This window comes from Melospiza georgiana, chromosome 3 (genome assembly GCF_028018845.1).
Source record: "Melospiza georgiana isolate bMelGeo1 chromosome 3, bMelGeo1.pri, whole genome shotgun sequence".
In the NCBI taxonomy this organism is placed as follows: Eukaryota; Metazoa; Chordata; class Aves; order Passeriformes; family Passerellidae; genus Melospiza; species Melospiza georgiana.
In genome coordinates this window covers 25,238,928-25,257,050 of record NC_080432.1, presented here as the reverse complement: position 1 = coordinate 25,257,050, position 18,123 = coordinate 25,238,928, and the positions used below count along the sequence as shown (strand labels likewise).

At 49.9% G+C, this 18,123-nt stretch overlaps 2 protein-coding genes across 2 annotated transcripts; one reads left to right on the top strand and one right to left on the bottom strand.

Annotated features, from left to right (window-relative positions):
• The first annotated feature begins 1,334 nt into the window (after positions 1-1,334).
• Positions 1,335-12,938, top strand: GALM (galactose mutarotase). The gene is made up of 8 exons (XM_058019709.1): positions 1,335-1,783; positions 2,203-2,357; positions 5,203-5,409; positions 6,774-6,855; positions 7,804-7,945; positions 8,037-8,211; positions 8,694-8,805; positions 11,995-12,938. Exons 1-7 carry the CDS (start codon positions 1,588-1,590, stop codon positions 8,769-8,771), a joined length of 1,035 nt encoding a protein of 344 aa, XP_057875692.1. The 5' UTR covers positions 1,335-1,587; the 3' UTR covers positions 8,772-8,805; positions 11,995-12,938.
• On the bottom strand, positions 11,719-18,090 carry SRSF7 (serine and arginine rich splicing factor 7). The gene is made up of 9 exons (XM_058019710.1): positions 18,023-18,090; positions 17,503-17,683; positions 17,194-17,370; positions 16,231-16,305; positions 16,041-16,142; positions 15,619-15,672; positions 13,521-13,565; positions 12,945-12,980; positions 11,719-12,032 (listed from the first exon to the last, which is right to left on the bottom strand). The coding sequence occupies exons 1-9, from the start codon at positions 18,048-18,050 to the stop codon at positions 11,978-11,980; spliced, it is 753 nt and encodes a 250-aa protein (XP_057875693.1). The 5' UTR covers positions 18,051-18,090; the 3' UTR covers positions 11,719-11,977.
• Positions 18,091-18,123: the final 33 nt, after the last annotated feature.

The window sequence follows — 18,123 nt, the reverse complement described above, 5'->3', positions numbered from 1 at the left end:
TACATCAGACAAAGAGGTGGATCTGGACCTTTTCTGGTGTGAATCAGAGAAGTAAATCAAAATGGCACCTCCTCTTGTGTTAAAACCCTCACAGCTTAATGAAATATTGTCTTTGCAGAGCAGAAATCCTTCCTGTGTCTGGAGAAGTACATTAAGAGAGAGGTGCTGAGGGAGCTGAAGTGCTAAGGAGTGAACTTCTGGGAATACTCTGCACACGAAAACACTCCATGAATCAGTTATAAATGAGACTGACCTCTCATCCATCCGTACATCCATAGCATTCCTCACTTAAAAATTTGGGCTGCTCCCTATCCTGTCTCATATGGGAGGTGCTGTTGATGAGCAGAAAAAAAGGTAGGTTTGCTTCAAATGTTGTTTGTGGATAGAGAGCACTGGTTGTGAAGGTGCAGAAGGAAACACAGGAACTGCCTTTGCTAACAAAGAAATGCAGATTTCCAAACCGTCTTTGCCCAGCCCCGCGTGGGCAGTTTGGTTGCTGTGTTTGCTTGGAATTTGTAGATGATCTTGTCAAAAGATGATGGCTGTGTTGGAAATTAATATTTAGCAAAATCTGGTTGACCAATGGAGTTTTTTTGGTGGGAGTTATGGGTTCTTTGAACAAATTTTGAAAATGGGCCCTCATAGAAACACAACCATACCAAATTGTAGTGAGGTGTTCTTGTGCCTTGACCACTAGAGAGGTCAAAACTGTGCACATACATCACTTAAATGTTGCTTGGGTTTCCCCCACAGACTGAAAATACCTGCAAAGACAGGCAGAAGTTGGTATTTCAGAAGATGATGGTTTTTAATGGAGTCTGGGTCAGACCCCCAGCTTTGATAATAACAGCAACCCGGCCAGCAAATGCCCTGAGCCTGATTTCCAGCAGCATCAGCAGGCGCTGCCTTGTGCCTCTTGTGGAGGGGCTAAGGGAGGGCACAAGGGGAGGAAACAGCATTTTGTTGTGCCACACTTTGCACGGGCCGTGAGAGCCGTGCCGGTGTGATGCAAGTGGGAGAGAAAAGCTGCGGGCAGAGATGCTCCGGCCCCCGAATTTGCGAGGTGGCGGCTGGGCTGCCCGGCCTGGCAGCGCCCGCAGCCTCGCTCCCTCCCTCGGCATCCTTCCCTCTGCCCCTCGGCATCCTTCCCGCTGCCCCTCGGCATCCTTCCCGCTGCCCCTCGGCATCCTTCCCTCTGCTCCTCGGCATCCTTCCCGCTGCTCCCGGCATCCTTCCCTCTGCTCCTCGGCATCCTTCCCTCTGCCCCTCGGCATCCTTCCCTCTGCTCCTCGGCATCCTTCTCTCTGCCCCCTGCCTCCTTTCCGCTGTCCCCGGCCCCATCCCGCTGGCCGCTGCCCCGCGGTGACCGGCGTTGAGCGGCCACAACCGTTCGGCGCTCCGCTCCGCTCCGCCGGACACGGCGCGGCTCCGCCCCGCACGGGAAGCGAGCAAGGATTGTTCTGGCTGCCCTTTGGAGCTGGGAGTGCTCCTCTCCCGCCGCCATTGCTTCTTCGTCCTGAGCGTCCTTCCCGACGAGCAGGGTCGCGGCTCCCGCCGGAGGTGCCGGTGGCCGGCTTTTAGGGAGCGATGACGACGGTGCGGAAAGAGGCGTTCGGGCGGATGCCCCCGGAGGAGGGAGGCGGAGAGGTGGAGAAGTTCGTCCTACAGTCGGACAGCGTGAGAGTGGAGATCCTGTCTTTTGGATGCATTATCACCAGGCTGGAGACAAAAGACAAGGATGGGCAGTTTTCAGATATTGTCCTAGGATTTGACACTTTAGAAGGTGGGTCTTAATACGTGTCTTTGAAAAAAAAATTAAAAACCCACAATCAGGCAGTTTAACTAGCACTTACTGGTTTATTGCCACACTGCCTGACCTGCTTGTAAGGCGCCCTGCGCCTCCAATCATGGGCTGAAGAGATACAGTTTCTGCTGCCTCTCCTGGGCTCTGTGGTGGATGTGGAACAGGGACACTGGTGGCAGTGTTCCGCTCTGTTGGGGCAGCTCTGGGTCGTTCCTTAACTGGCAGTGACAAAGGCCTTTTCTTCAAATCTGCCATCAGGCTGCGTTAATCAAAGATGCTCACGACTAATGAGCTGTGTGTCCTGTGAAACGCTGGGACTGCAGTCACCTATTTGGCACTGGAGACTGCCCATTCTGTTCCAGTGGCTCTGTTTAACCGTGTGCTGTTTCTCTGGCCAGGTTACACGGTGAAGCACCCGTACTTCGGTACTGTCGTGGGCCGTGTTGCCAACAGGATTGCAAACGGGAAGTTCAGTGTGGACGGGAAGCAGTATCAGCTGTTCACCAACAACGGGCCCAACAGCCTGCACGGAGGAGCCAAGGGGTTTGACAAGGTGAAAATCCCAGTGTCTTGTCAGCATACAACCTGTGGGGCTGTGGCAAGATGTGTGATGTTTGCACCCCTGAACCCTGTAGCATTTTCTGGTGGTTATTGAGTTAATCAGCTCAGAAAGTGCTGTGAGTGCAGAAACAGGGGGAAGTGAGAGAGATCCTGAGAGCTGCTGGGTTGGCTTGTCTTTGCCTGAGTTTGCAGGACTCACTTATGTCATCCTTGGATGCTGAGCAGAGGGTTGCTGTTCTTCCTCTGTGTGACTGCAGCCCTGAGCCTCATGAGCCCTTGAGTTCTCACAGGGTTGTTCTGAGCAAGTGCTGCTTCTGCATAGCCTAGGTTGGGACACAGCAGTGAGAACCTACCCTCAGGAGCAATGGAGGCTCCCCAGGCACCAGCTGCACCACTTGGAGTACATCATGGAGTTGTGCAAGTGCCCAAAGAAAGTTTCCAGGGGAACAGGGTCTGTCCATGCAGACGCATTTCCACCTGCAGTTTCTCGGCTGTTACCTGCCCATAGCTCCTCCCAGAGTCAGAAGGACATGAGTCTGTAGAAACTTATCGTTGTTACTTGCCTGTGACAACACTCCCAAGTAAGGTGAGAGCAGGGTGGTGCTGCAGGTTCAGTCACTGCACTGCCCCCTTTGGTGCTGCTTTCATCCTGCAACAGGTCCCCCAGGCTCTCACTCTGACTCACAGCAGAGGTTGATTAGCTCAGGCCTGCAAAATGCCCCAGGATCCAGGATCACTGTCTCTCCTTCCCAGCCCTCCCCTATGACCTCCTGAGATGAAACAACCTTTCCTGGGCCCCAGGGCACTCAGCTTTTTCTCTGTCCTCCCAAGAGCTGCTGCTCAAGTCAGGTATTTGTGTACAGATGATAAGAGTAGTGGAGGATCTCTTCTCTTGAAAGCCTTGCTGATAACCCTGCTCCATTGCAGAGCAGGCTCAGAAGTCGCTGCTTTCCTGAAGCCTTGGGTTTTGTTGGATCAAATGCATTTGTAACCAGCAAGTAGATCATCCACCATTTCCCCCAAAGAGCACATGAATGTGCTGGTGCAACTGCTTTCATGGGGTTAATGGGATTTTTTTTTTTTTTTTGTGAAAGGAATCCAGGCTGATGAGAAAAAAGCCAGGGTCCCTGAAAAAAAAATCACAGTGTGAACTGGCATCTGGTTGGGATGAAATGCTCCTCAGCAGCCAGTTTGGTTGGTTTAAAGTTTCTTTCTGCGCCCTGCCACCTGTGATCTGCAGCTGAAAGCATGCATTTCCTCACACCCGGGGCTTCCAGGCTGTCTTCTGCAGGCAGGGGATGTGGTCTCTTCTTCTGCTTCTTCACCTTGCTTGCTTGCTTGCTTGCTGAAGTCTCACCAGCTTGCTGGGGACAGGGTGGTGACATCTCCCAGCTGGAGATTTGTGTCCTCTGGCCCACAGGGCACGCTTGGACGCCTGCCCAAGATCCCCTCCAGCCAGGAAACAGTCACTGTTCAGAGACAGTGAGCCCTAACTGGTCAACCTCAACAAAGACCACATACTGGCATTTGGCTGTGATTATCTTGGTCATCTTCTGAGCTTTTCCCGATTTTGCAGACATCAGTGCTGCGGTCAGCGTGTGGTCTGATGAGAGCATCTTGCAGCTGCACTTACAGGGCTGCAGTGTGTGACCACACTGCTGGGGGATTTTTGAAAATAACTCTCTTATCCTTGAGAAAAAATAGTGATACCTGTACATTTCCTGGACTTTAATAGCTTTTTTTTCAAAGGACTTAAATAGAAACTCGTACTTAAAAGCCGCAGCATCCTTTCTGTAGCCATGGGAGCTGCAGTCAAACTGCATGCTGTGGAGGAGGGCCTACTCTGCAGCCAGGCATATTTGTCACCTTCAGGTTCTGTGTTTGGTGAAAATGCTGTCTTTTGACCATGCCCCATGTTGGTGATCTCTGTGTGGGACACAAGAGGGATCAACTCAACAGCATTGAGCTGGCCCCAATTCCTAAATCTGTGCCCTTTGATTAGACAGTAGCTATTCCTCAGGGAAATGTGAGGCTTCAGAGAGCCTCTTGTTGCACATCCATCCTCCCAGCATGAGGCCCAGGCCAGGGCCAAACAGGCTGTCTGGGCAGCTGTGTACAGTGTGCTGGCTGGTTTCCCTTCCAGCATGTTTGGCTCCAAGCTGAGCACTGGTGCTGGGTGCTGGCAGGGACAAGAACCAGAGAGGTCCCAGCTCTCTGGATGTGTCTGACAGCATATCTGGTACTGTTGAACCCAACCCCAGCCCCTGGGCAGGAGCCCCCAGTGTGTTCTTACACTGTCCTAGTGCCAGTGCTGGGTGGCAGCTTGTTGAAGTGGTGTTGCACATGAGAAAATCTATGGAAAGGGGGATAAGTCCAGCTGCAGGGCAAAAATCAAACATGTGGACTCCCAGGCATGGCATAACACAGGCTGGAACAGACCCCCTCAGACTGCCAAATTGCCTCCTTTTTTTGGCTGCTCAGTTGAAAGCTTGTTCCCTGCTGGTGGTTCTGGCTACCAAGTTCTTGTGTTTTCTTGGGAAAGGTGATTGAAAAAGCCTTTGTTTCAGTGTAGCATCCCTTGTGTGCCTTTTGTCCCTGTTTCTAGCCCAGCCTGGGGCAGGAGGGAAGGGCACTGTGCTCCCATTCCTGTCCCACCAAGGGCAGCCTGGGGCAGGAGGGAAGGGCACTGTGCTCCCATTCCTGTCCCACCAAGGGCAGCCTGGGGCAGGAGGGAAGGGCACTGTGCTCCCATTCCTGTCCCACCAAGGGCAGCCTGGGGCAGGAGGGAAGGGCACTGTGCTCCCATTCCTGTCCCACCAAGGCCATGCTCCGTGCAGGTTCTCTGGAGTGCCGAGGTGCTCCCAAATGGCGTCCGCTTCTTCCGGCTCAGCCCTGACGGCGAGGAAGGCTACCCTGGTGACCTCAAAGTCTGGGTCACCTACACCCTTAATGGCAGGGAGCTGGCCATCAACTACCAGGCCCAGACCAGCAAGACAACCCCCATCAGCCTGACAAACCACTCCTACTTCAACCTGGCAGGGCAGGTAAGTGTGGGGAGATGGGCCCTGTGGAGACACACTGTGCAGGGGAAGACAGCCTGGGGACCTGTGGGATGGTCATTGGTACCAGCATGCTGGTCTGGGGACACATTATGGTTTTGGGGACACAACAATGAAGGTTCTCTCTGTGCATCATGGGCTGCATGCAAGAACAGGACTGAATCACGTGGATCTCAGCTGAGGACACATTGTCTCAGGGCTTCTTGAACAGACATCCAGCTGAGCATGTTGGTTCTCCTTTTGTGTGTAACTGGGGAATTTTGCTCTCTCCTTGTCCCTTGGGAAGACTGAGGAGGTGCAGAGCTGGCATGCCCCAGTGGTGGCCTGGCATTTCGTAGTTGTGTTCTGTTGGCATTTCAGAACAAGAGAGGGTGATGCAGGTTGAAATCAGGGCCTGGAGTGGCAGCACCAAAATACCCAGGTCAAAATGGGCAGAAGAAACATCACAGAGAGGGGGTGTGAGATAGCCAGGATTGCAGACTAGCAAGGTTGCAGCAGCAGGATGCAGAGGGCTCCCACCTGTACAGGGTCATGTCAACCACATGGACAGTGAATTGCAGCTGTGTTTTAATCTCACAGTTTATAACTGGGCTTGGAGAAAAAGGATCTGAGAAATGAAGTGTTGCTGGGCAGAGCCATAAGATAATACAGTGCAGTCACACTTGGGTGTGAGATAAAAGCCCTTAAAAGTGTTTGTGAGAGACAACTCAGCCCCTCTGAGCAGGAGCCATGCCCAGGCTGCTGCCCTGAGAATGGCTGTGCAGTTTCTGGTGCTGGTGCTCCCAGGGGTGCAGTAATACCAACACTTGCACTGTGCAACCCAGGCGTGTTCCAGGGGAACAGGAGACCTTTGGGCATGAAATTGCTGCTCAGATTAGATAGTGACCTGAAGGCTCAGATTTGAGCCTGCTCCCCTTCCAGCCCAGCAGGTTCCCTGCCAGCATTCCTGAGGCTGTGGAAGAGGAGGAGGAGCACACCCCTGCAGCGATGCAGATGAGACAGGAGGATGGGTTGCATTTCCCCTTGCTTGCTTCCTTCCCCTTCTCCCTGCAGCTGTGTGCTCAGTACCCACCATGTTCTGGCTAGTCAGTCTGCAGGGTGGTAGCCCTCAGTGAGGTACAAGTACAGATTGATGGCCTCATCCCTGTGGGATTTACAGCTCCTAGGGCCCATGAAGGTTTTTGCCCAGGCTAGTACCTTTGTCCTGTGCCCAAGATCAAGATGGAATGAGGGCCACGAGGTGCTCCAGGCACTACCAGATCAGCTGGGGCACCACTGTGGACTCTCACTTCACAACTGTGCTTAGGGCTGCTTGAACAGGAATCCCAGCATTTCCCATCCTCCTGCAGGGCTCCCGGGATGTCTATGACCACGAGATCTCCATTGAAGCAGATTCCTACCTGCCTGTGGATGACACCCAGATCCCTACTGGTAGGTGGTGCAGCACTTGTGGCACCAGGTGGAAGAAGTGATCTCTCTGAGCAATGTTGGTGGGTGTGGGGAGCAGCTCTGCCTGGCAAGGGGGACACACCAGCAGCCAGGGGACCCCAGGCACAGCTGGGCCCTCAGTTTGGGTGCAGTCCCACTGCACATTAGCAGGGTGGGCTGAGCCGGGTGCTGGCAGCCAGGTCCAACACCCACTCCAGGGAGCAGGCAGGAGCAGCTGCAAATGGGGCCAGAGGCACGTGGGATGTGAGGCTGTTTTGTGGGTCCATCCAGGAGACAAGCTCCCTGTGGCACCTGGAGGAGTGGATTCTTTGGTCCAGGGGGCTTCTGCTCAGCTTGGTGTGCCATGCTTGTGGACAAATAGGGCAAGAGCTTAAGGCCATACCCAGTCCTGTGCCCCACTTCTCCCTGCTGCTTTCACCATGGAGCTGTTTCACATCTTAGTTGTGGCTAGCTTGCTACCCCTGCCTTTTGCAGTTCCTTCTTGTGTGGGTAGTCTTAGTCTTGGGGTGAAAATAAAACTTGTGCAATTATTAAAGACAGACCCGTTGTGTGCAATACCTGCTGTATTTTATGTAAGTGCCTGAACTAGAACAGTTTCTTTTTTTTTTCAAGGTTTTTATTCCGCCCTCCATGCAAAACCCCTCACCTTTGGGTTGGGGTGACTGTTTTGCAGTGTGCTTAGTATGTCCTGGGGTTGTTTGTGCTGCTTTATCACAGGACACTGTATGCCCACAGCAGTCTTAACAAGGACAAGGGAGAAAATGCTGGGTTTGTACATATACAAACTTTCATGCGTTTTCTTGCTCCTTGGCTGTGCTTTGTCCCTGCTAAGCGCAGCAGTGTCCCCAGGAGCTGTCAGCTATGCTGGGGGACAAATAGGCTTTGCTGGCACGTGGCTGAGTGGCTGAGCCTGCTGTTCCCCTTGCTTAGGGGAGGTGGCTGCAGTGCAGGGCACTGGATTTGATCTCCGGCAGCCTGTGGAGCTGGGCAAGCACTTGCAGAAGTTTCACCTGGGTGGCTTTGACCACAACTTCTGCCTGCACCAGGGGCAGGATCGACGCCTTGTGGCCAGGTAGGCTGGGACCTTGGCAGGATCCCCACCCCTGGACCAGGGGGTGCCCATTCAGCCACTCCCGTGTCATCCTCCACTGGCATCTCCGCAGGGTTTTCCACCCGCCCACTGGCAGGACCATGGAAGTTCACACCACCCAGCCTGGCATCCAGTTTTACACTGGGAACTTCCTGGATGGTTCCCTGAAGGGCAAAGGTGGTGCCACATACCCCAAGCACTCGGCTTTCTGCCTGGAAACCCAGAACTGGCCTGATGCTGTGAACAAGGTGAGCTGTCCATTCCCCTCCCATGGGTTACCTGGGTCCTGTGGCAGGGGACATGGCCCCACCACCCTCCATGTCTCTGGGGCCCTAAATGTAGGAACAGAGTCTGCTTGTCAGGGGAGCACTGCAGACACCAGAAGTGAGGCAGGCACAGGTCACAGTGGCTTTAAACAGGGGTCAGTCAGTGCAGCAGGGACCCGCCCTGTGCAGCCCAGCTTCTCAAAGGTGTGGGGTCATGAGCAGAGGGCCCCACTGGGGCCTTGCCACATCCTTCATATCTGAGTCATTCCTCACAGCCTGGATTCAACCAGCGGTGGGACTCACCCACTCAGCCTGCTGGCAATGGTGGGTGGTTACACACTGCTGCTGGAAATGGCTGGGGGAGCTGTGGGAATATGCCTTGGGAAGAACAGAGGAGTTCAGCCATGCTTGCTGGTCCCACGGAATGTGTTCACAGTCACTGATGTGCTGCTGCTTCTCCCCAGCCTCACTTCCCCAATGCCCTGCTCCATCCGGGTGAGGAATACAACCACACCACGTGGCTCGTGTTCAACACTGCTTGAGGAGAAGGGCTGCTGACTCCCAGCACTAAGAGGGGTAAGTGCCTCCAGCAGCTGAGCCAGAAATCCTGCCAGGTGCCAAACAGAGCTTTCCAACTACCCTGGGTGAATGCATCTGATATGGGAGCCTTTATCCTCCTCTCTGGTTTTCACACATGGTTTCTGCTGGCTTTATCTCCTGTCACCACCTCTGCTGCTGTCTGGTCTGTGCAAAAGTCTCACACTCTGTCCAGCCTCTGACCCTGGGCATTGGATTTTGTTTTGCAATAAAAATGCACTGAAAACACCTTTAGGGGCATGACATCACAGCTCCAACCACAGCAGGGGAATATCTAGTAATATTCATGTGGAGCATGTGGGAAGGCTGATGCAGTTGTGGTTGTTTGTTACAACATCTGCTCCTTCCATCAAAGTGCTCTTTCCAAGTGGTGTGCAGTGCTCATGCAGGATAGCTTTGAGGAGGACAGTGGATTATCCCAGCTGGCTGGCCTGGATGCTCTGGTTAAACTCCTACGCTCTGTCTTGGTTGCTGAAGTGGCCACACCCATTTAGTCCTGAATATACAACTGCAGGAAAAAACCCATCATCCTAACACTGTGTTTCCACATGAAATCTCCAAAATCTTTTATCAGGGAACTATGTGATGAAAACCTCCATGTTTCTGAGGGTTCAGAAAAATTGGCACAAGCCAGGGGATGACAGGACTGTCTTTTTAGGGAGCTGATAGCCCACTCCCCAGGGAAACAGGCACAGTCCTTGCATTAGGCACTGTGTGCCACCTTCTCCTGCCATGCTGCTGCACCCAGGGCCTGCAGCACTTCACCAAGCCTCCTCAGCTGCAGATGCAGGAATGCCCTTGCCCCCGGGGGAAGTGCCTGGCCATGGGGCTTGCAAATGTGGCAGGCTGTCACAGTCAGTTCTGCCACCCTGACACCGAAAGAGGGCCCCACCACCGCCCTGCGTGCACAGGTCACATTGCCTGTGAGGGCTGGTATCCCTTGCAGAACAAAGCCCACCAACAGGGAACAGCAGGTTGGAAACCAGGGGAACCCCATTTTCCCTGAGAGTGGGGTTTGCCCACTGCACTGGAGACCTCGGATACACTTCCCTTGTCCCCACCCTCAGCCAGCCTGTGTGGGGTGTGCACACCCTGCCCAGAGGCACAGGGTCACAGCAGCACCTGTCCCACAACGCACCCCTGTGTCAGGGCATCTTTTCCAACTGCTCACAAACACTGCATGGAATTTGTGGTGAAATCCTTCCAAACTCGGGCTAGAGCTCAGTTTTGGACAGCACAGCTGCACAGAAGCACAGATACCATCTCTGTCACAGCTCCCCCTCTGCACCTTACTCAGTGCTGGCTGTCCTTCAGAGTGTGGCTGCCCGCTCCAGCACAGCCCCACTCCCTGCTCAGGTTCTCACGTGTGGCTTTAGAGGAACCCCAGCCCCCCCAGAGAGACCCCAGACTCTTCTGCTCAGTCTTCCAGTGTCTCTGGGTACTGAAAAACAGGTACCAGTAGCGCTGTTGTGCCAGTCTGCAGGTTTATTGTGGAGCAGGTTTGCCTTGAGAGTACAGAAAAGAAAGGGTGATGAAATTCCAGAGCAGTGGCGGACGTGTGCCTCTCACCAGGTACACAATGCACAACCAGTAAAATATTCCAAACATGTATCACAGGCTTCAGGCATTTGAGCTAAATCACTGCAGGGTAACATTTGTGTCAGCCCTGCCACAGTGGGATTTGGTGAGTATGGCCAGAATCCACCTGGAACACCAATGGCCATGGTCAGCCCCAGGGAGGATCCAGGCACAGTGAGGACCAGGAATGAAGGCCAGAGGATGCTGCAGCAGAACAGCACCTTCAGGATCTGGACTGTTGACTCATCCCCCAGAAAAGCTCCATGCAGTCATTAACAGGAAATCTGTTTCTTGAAAACCATGTGTTACCCCACGTGTAACCAAACCATCTTGTAACTTTATTTAAGCTGTTTTGCTGTGGTTTACACAGTGGAAGCAAACTGCTGGTAGAGTTCATTGGAAGCCCTAACAGGCCTGGCTTTCCATTTCTGTGCTTACTTGCTGCTGAAACTGGCCTTTATTTCTGCTAGATAGCCAATCCCAGCAAGAAGAAAAGATGCTTTTCACCCCTCTGCCTACCAGCTTTTTGTTCACAGTCCAACATTGTTGCCAGTCCCTTGCTGTGATCTGTGTTGAAGTGCTTTATCATGCAATTCCTTCATACAGAATGAGGACAATTTGACACCCCTATACACAAACAATGACTCCTGCAGGTTGTGTATTTGCTGTAAGAAATTGGGATCACTCAACAAAGCCATCTCCAGGATAAGGGCTGCTTGACAACCATACCAGATTCTGTGAAGCAGGTTAGAACTCCTGAAGGCAGCTGATAATCTTTAATTTTAAAGATCTTCCCTCAAAAAAGGAAAACATGCCTTGAGGTATTTTAAAGTGTTTTCTTTACATCAATAGCCCAAAGAACTAAAATATGCAACAAGTGAAAGTAGCAATTGTCAAGTTATTAATCATTTCTATTACCTTTAAAGGGTTCTGCAGATGTCATTTGCTTAGAAGATATGTTTTGGAGGAAGGTTTATCCTTAGATTTTTGAGGCATCTGGTATCAACAGTCTAACACCAGAGAATGAGCTTTGCAGAAAAATGAATGCCCACTAAATATCAAGGAATGAAAAGGGCATATGCAAATTTTTATCCATCTGCAGACAGAGATGGTATTTAAATTCCATTTCAAGGAGAACAGGAACTGATCCTTTCACCGAAGACCATTCAACAGTAGGTGTGAAAAGTGGCTACCTTGAGAAGACACCAGCTGGGATAAGTGGTTCCCATTTTAGACATTTTTCATCCACGTTACATGGCACACAGCTAAAATTACCCAAACGTTAACAGAAGCAGCAGGGTTACTACAGAGAAGTTTTAGTTAAAAATACACATTTTATTTCAATGTGCCAATAAAAAAGTCCCACATTTTCATATCACAGGAAGTTAATTCATACAATAAAAAGAGACCTGTGCTAGTCTATTGGTGTGACTAACTCAGAAGACCCAGATCATGCCAAATTTTAGTTGATATACTCTTCTATCTACATTCTTACATTTACAAAGACACCACAAAATCCCTTATAATAATGTAATCAAAATAACTTTCTTCCTAAAAGATTAACTTCATAACTTTAATCCATTCTTTCAGGACTTGCACTTCGTTGAGGGCTTCCTGATGGTGAACGGCTGAAAGGAAAACAATCCACAATTAACATTTCAGTAGAAATGCTTGGGAATCACAAATCCAGGAAAAAGCAACAGGAGTATACCCAGACTCTGGCTCCCTTGAAGCACTTCTTAAATAAAATAACCAATCACTACTGACAAAAATTAACAGGCTGATGATCTGGAGATAACACTTTTTTTTTTTTACTGTTATTTTTAAAATGAGATCTCTGTAAGGCCATCCAAAATGTATTACTTATAGTGACCTCCAAAGGGGCAAGATACTTCTTCACTGTTCTGATACAGCAGCTTGTCAAAACCTATCACGGTGATCACTCAGCATTTAGGAGCACTTTTTCATGCCCTTGTTTGACACTTAAGTTGTAAAAATGAACTATTAAAGAATTCTAATTAGGGAAAAAATTGCTGTTGATTCCGTCATTCCACATATTCTACACATTACTCTGTGCATATAAACAGAGAGAGAAAACTATTTACTGACTTATGTGAAAGAAAAATATTATCTAACAGCAGTGAACATAACAGGCCTGATCTTCCATTCCTGACTGCTGTACCAGGGTACTCCACTCTACCTTCCCCAATGTCAATGTAGCTTTTAATGAGACTGAAAGTTGATTTCCTACATTTATTCTATGCTTTAAGCTCATCAGTCCCTGTGCAATAAAACTGTCAGTGAAACAAAAGGAACAGGGGAGCAGGCAACAAGACACTGCTACATAACCCTGAGCATTTATCACCACGTGTACATATTACCATACAGACAGCCATTACCACAACATTATTGCTGTGAAAGAGATCTCAGCAAAATACCTTTCCAGTACTTTCCTACAAGTAGCAAACTCCTCAGCAGAGATGGGGGCAGACCCTAAAATGCTCTATGGAGTCTATGCTATTGGTAGGAGACCAACATACCTTCTCTTTGGAGACGCTGACCGGGACTTGGACCGGCTGCCAAAACACAACAGCACCAATGCAGCTTCAATGTCAAATCAACTTTTATGTCAAAAAACCCCCCAACCTATCCGAAAGTGAATTACAGGAATCTAGCCAGGTCTTTCCAATGGTAGCTTTCAGATCAACTTTTACTCTGACAGGGATTCTCCATTTATTTAGCATGGAGAGGCATTCTAAGCAAGGGGTGGTACTAAGGTGAGGCTTTGAGAAAAGCAACATCACCAGACTGCTGTTTTATGAAAAGCATTAACAGAGCTCAAGGTCTTTATCAGATGGATAGAAAAATGTAACAGAACTGAGCACAAAGGCACAAAAAATTAGTACTGTGTTGGAAACTACCAAGAGTTAATGAAAACCCAGAGACAGGTAAAGAACACATTCCAAAGAGCTGCAGAGGAAATGCTGTAATTTCTGTTGTATCACAGAGATTAGCTGGGATCCATGTTAGGGGGATATTTTTCTAAAGGACCAGGCTCTGTTAATAATGCAAACCTAAATTTGAGATGCTACTGCAGGCTCTGTGTGTGTGCTCACCTCTTAGCTGGCGAGCCAGACTTTGATCTGCCATGAGACCTAGACCTGCAAGAAAAAACACAGCTCAGCAGGGAAACAGAACATGCAGGTTCCCACATTTGGGACAGCAGGATTCACAGCCAGTGGATGAGCACTGTCATGCTGAGTACACAGAATCCTGCTTTTCCAGGGTTTTGCCTGCTAAGTTTCCAAAGAAGTCTTTTTACATGGATGCTGCACATGTTGCTCTGTACTTTGGTTTGGTGCCTAGCTGATGACCAGTGTTTGCTGATGCAGATGGGGGAACACAGGAACAGCCCAAATCCTGACCAGTATTTTCAGAGCTAATAAAAAGCCATACTCTAAATTTGCAGGTTTTATTAGACTTGAGCAACATCAGCAGACAGCTCATTCCTAGAAGTATCTTCTCTGTGAATTTCATCTTCTATATCCACTTATTTCAAGTATTTTTTTAATGTTTGAACTTAATTCTTATGAAAAAAATATGGAAAATGTGGACACCTTTGAGGCTGCTGCATCACAGGAACACTAATACTGCCAGAAAGCCTCACTGAAATTTTGAGGTCCCCCAACAAGTGTTCTAATTCCACATCCAAGGCTTTCCACAACAATTTCTAGATATGTGTTGTGGCACTGTCAAACCACAAATGTCGTGTACTCATTCAGTCAGTCTCCCTCATGAACCCAGAGCCTGTCTCTGTGTGCAATGCATTCCCTGGGCTCTTCTGTAAAGAAATAATCTTTCAATTACATAAGCACAATTCTTCTGCCACTTCTGGCTGGTTGTACATCTGTAGCTCCCTACGCCTCAGTCACTTAATCCCTACTTACAAGTGTCACACAACAGTCCAGAAGTGTCACTACAAGTATCCTTAACCCTGCAGAAATCCAGCATGGTACCAGAAGGAGAAAATAACGCTGGTAAAATCAAGATGTTTTCCTCTTAGAAAGTCTGCAGACTGTGGCTGTTTCTGGCTCGTCACTGACAGTGAACAGTGGTGAGCCATGATTAAGTCATGTTGGAAGAACAGTACTAAGATTCAACATGGTTTAGCCACAGGTGTACCCAGCCAGAGAAAGGCACTGCTCTGCTGCCTTGGGCAACCTTCTTCTCTCTTTAGCAGATTCTGGACTACTTGTGCGAGTTTCTGCTCTTAACTAAGCCATGATGATCTGGTCTTCATCTCTCCTTTCCCTTAAAACTCCCATCATTGCTTGCTGTCCATCTTTAGAAAATGCCACTTTCAGCTGTGGGCTTTTCCACCTGCTCCCTTTATTTGAAGCCATCCTCTATTTTCCTGTGTTTCTTTATGGTTGACTGTTCCTTGTTTCCAAGAGCAGCCATTAAAACCAGCACAGCAAGCACAGGGATAGGCTGGGCCATAAGCAACTCCATATCCAGAGCAGAATTTCCATTTACTCTTGTTCTTGTCGAGGACAGCCAGTCAGCCCTGCTGCCAGGAGAAGGCTCCATGAAGCACAGGCTGCTCTTACTATCAAGCAAAGTTTAAGGGAACAAATAACATCCTGTGTTCCTTTAGAACCTGACTGTTACTCTTGTGACACATTTATTGGTACAAAATAATTCTGACAGGTGTTTATCTCAAATGAAAATCAGCTCCTGCAGATTGACACTGATATTCAACAGAGCTGGAATTGCAGCTGTAACGCTCAGGACACCAGCAAGCCCTTCCAGACTTGCCTGGCTGCAGACAATAAAAAATTAACACACTACTAAAGGGGCATCCTGCCTTCTCAGAAAAATAATGGGAAGAATACCAATCCTGTGTGTGCTACACAAGGAAAAAGAAACTTTTGATATTAATTTTACGTTTGTTAGCTGTTAATGCAACCTGATCAAACTTGATCAAGTATTTCTGATGCAAACTGATCAAGTATTTCTGATGACTATGGTGACCTAGTGGTGTGCAAAAGAATAAAAAGAGGGAGAACAATCTTCTGCACTGCTTTTTAAAACTACAGACCTCTAGGTCAGTGAAGGGAAAACACATCTTTTCCTGGAAAAAAACCTTAACAGTTGTTACAGAGCCTAATGAGACTTCTAAGTAACTTTTACCAACTACCCATAGTCACATACCTGCTTCGGGGCCATGTAACAGATCTGGATCTAGATCTGGATCTTGATCTAGACCTGAAATTAAAAATTGAGATGAATTAAAAATAAATAATCTCAAGAAAAAGTGATGACAATCACAGCACTATATAAATTAATGTCTACTTGTGAACCTAAGACATACATGATCATAGACCTACATGACCATTAGACATTTTAGCCAAAGAAATTCAATCGTGGTAGATGCCACTGTCTCAAGGTAAGGTCTCAAAACTCATTAGCACTCCAGTGATTTAACTAGGATTATCAGAAACTTTTAAAAGCATGCTGACTTCTACAGGTCACAGCATCTTTTGCAACCTGCTATACAATACCTTTTGGAATCTAATTAAAACAAGAAAACACCAACAAAAATAAATCACACAGTAAAAATCAGTACTAATTACCTTGATCTCTTCAAGGAACCCGACCGGGACCGGCGGGGAGACACGGACCTAGACCTACGAGGAGACACGGACCTGGACCTACGATAGGAAGCTGACCTGGACCTGCAAAGAAAGCAATTCCAAGAGTTGTTCAAGTGAGGCTTTTTCTAGGCAAAAGAAGGCAACAAGAATAAGACAAACTCAAACACACCTCCTACCACGGCTGCGGCTGCGTGACCGGGAATACCTTCTCCCTCGGGACCTCGAGCGGGATCTAGAGCGGGACCTGGGTTTAGGTTAGAAAAAACAGGTATCAGCAGACAGCTGCAGCAACCCACACGTGTGAGGCCCTGCTGAAGTCAAAACTTTTTTCAGACAACTAAAGAACTAACATCTGTCAGATGGAAAAATGTCTGGGCCTACTTGTCTTGAGCATTTTTACTACCTAGAAAAATGTTAAAAGCTGAATTACATTGCAGAATTACATTAGAATAGAAAACACTGTAATGCGTATTTAAAATAAACCTTGCAAGTTTGCAGGTCGACCCTCTTTGGCCCAAGGTCTAGCAGATCTAGACGATCTAGAAGTATCTATAGGCGAGCGCTGCATCTAGGTAGGTGTTCTCTTCAATCTAACGACGATCAAACTGACAGCCCAATGAGCCAGGGTGAGGCTTGATTGACGCAAGAAGATTTTTCTAGGTGGGAATGTGGTCAATCTGGTGTTCCTCTTTCTAAACCGGAGGGGGGCCCCAATTGAAAGCCAAATTTACTGTTACGGCGGTCACCGTCTCAAATTTTCTGCCCTTAAAGAATAAGGTGAAGCTACGTGTAGATGGCTCGAGGGGATCTGGCCTCTTATGCTGATCACCTCAAGGTCTAGGAGGATCTTAAGTGTCGGATTTGCAAGGCGCCTCAGCATGAAATCTTAAGGCTCGTGACATTCTGAATCAAGGCGACTGACTCAAACGAAGAAACCTGAAAGGTTTTGACCAGGTTGATTATTAAAATAGTAACATTTGATAGAAATAGCAACAAATTGTAATATACACCTAAACATTTATTCTAGCGTTAAAGTTTAAAGCAAACTGGTGTAACATTGTGTTCTTTGCTAACAAGAACTACACAACAGCGAGCTGGCGAAGCAACGCAGCCGCCCCGGGCCCGCACGTACCTGCTCCTCCTTCGCCGGCTATAGCGGTGACAGTCATAGGCATAGTGGCCTTTCTCACCACACTCGTAGCATCTGTCGTTGGGGTCGAAGGGGCGCCGGGCAGGGGGCCGATCGTAGCGGGAGCGGCGCGGCATCCCTGTGGATACTTCCACTCTGACCCTGGAGCCGCAGATCACCCTGCAACGAGTCCACGAAGGGTCTGGGTTAAACCTTTCAGTCCATGACAGAACTACAGAAACACAGGGACCAGCGAGATAAACCCCGCTTCTCTCTCCGTAGCCTCGGCAAACACGCGGAATGGACACGTACTTCCCGTCAAGTCCACGGACAGCATCTTCAGCATCCCGGGGGTCTTCGAACTCCACGAAGGCGAACCCCGGCGGGTTCCTGGCGATCCACACGGTTCTCAGCGGTCCGTAATAGCTGAAGGCTCTCTCCAGCTCGCCTTTGCCGGCGCCCGTGCCCAGGTTGCCCACGTACACCTTGGTCTCTGCGGGGACAAGCGGGCCGGGGCTCAGCGCGGGGCCGGGAGCGGGCTCGGGCTCAGCCCCCGCCCCGCCCTCCCCCGGCCGCCGCCATCTTGTCCGCGCGGCCGCTTCCCGCCTTCACCGCGAGCGCCGCGCGCCCCGCCGCGCGTCCTCCCCCACGGCCGCTGACGCAAAATGGCGGCGGCGGCGACAACGGCGGCGGCGGCCGCATCGCCTTCCTCCCCTCCCCACCGACGCCCGCCATTCGTTAAGCTCCCCGCGGCAATCGCCTCACTCTCAGACACGTCTCGCCTTCCCGCCCGCGCAGCCGCCCGCCGCCCGCGGCCCCCGGGAGCTCTCACCGCCTCCATAGCGGCCGTAACGCGACATCCCGACGGCTCCGCCGCCCGCGCGCACGCGCCGCCGCACGCGCCTGCCCCCTGGCCTGCTCCCCCGCCTCCCC

What these genes read in the sequence shown, in the direction of transcription:
- GALM (XM_058019709.1), top strand. Translation starts at nt 1,588, where the DNA reads ATGACGACGGTGCGGAAAGAGGCGTTCGGGCGGATGCCCCCGGAGGAG. An exon ending in AGGATTTGACACTTTAGAAG is followed by an intron (nt 1,784 to 2,202) that starts GTGGGTCTTAAT and finishes TTCTCTGGCCAG; the next exon opens with GTTACACGGTGAAGCACCCG. An exon ending in GATCGACGCCTTGTGGCCAG is followed by an intron (nt 7,946 to 8,036) that starts GTAGGCTGGGAC and finishes GCATCTCCGCAG; the next exon opens with GGTTTTCCACCCGCCCACTG.
- SRSF7 (XM_058019710.1), bottom strand. Translation starts at nt 18,050, where the DNA reads ATGTCGCGTTACGGCCGCTATGGAGGCG. An exon ending in GTCCGTGGACTTGACGGGAA is followed by an intron (nt 17,371 to 17,502) that starts GTACGTGTCCAT and finishes GACTCGTTGCAG; the next exon opens with GGTGATCTGCGGCTCCAGGG. An exon ending in TCTGGCTCGCCAGCTAAGAG is followed by an intron (nt 12,981 to 13,520) that starts GTGAGCACACAC and finishes GTGTTTTGGCAG; the next exon opens with CCGGTCCAAGTCCCGGTCAG.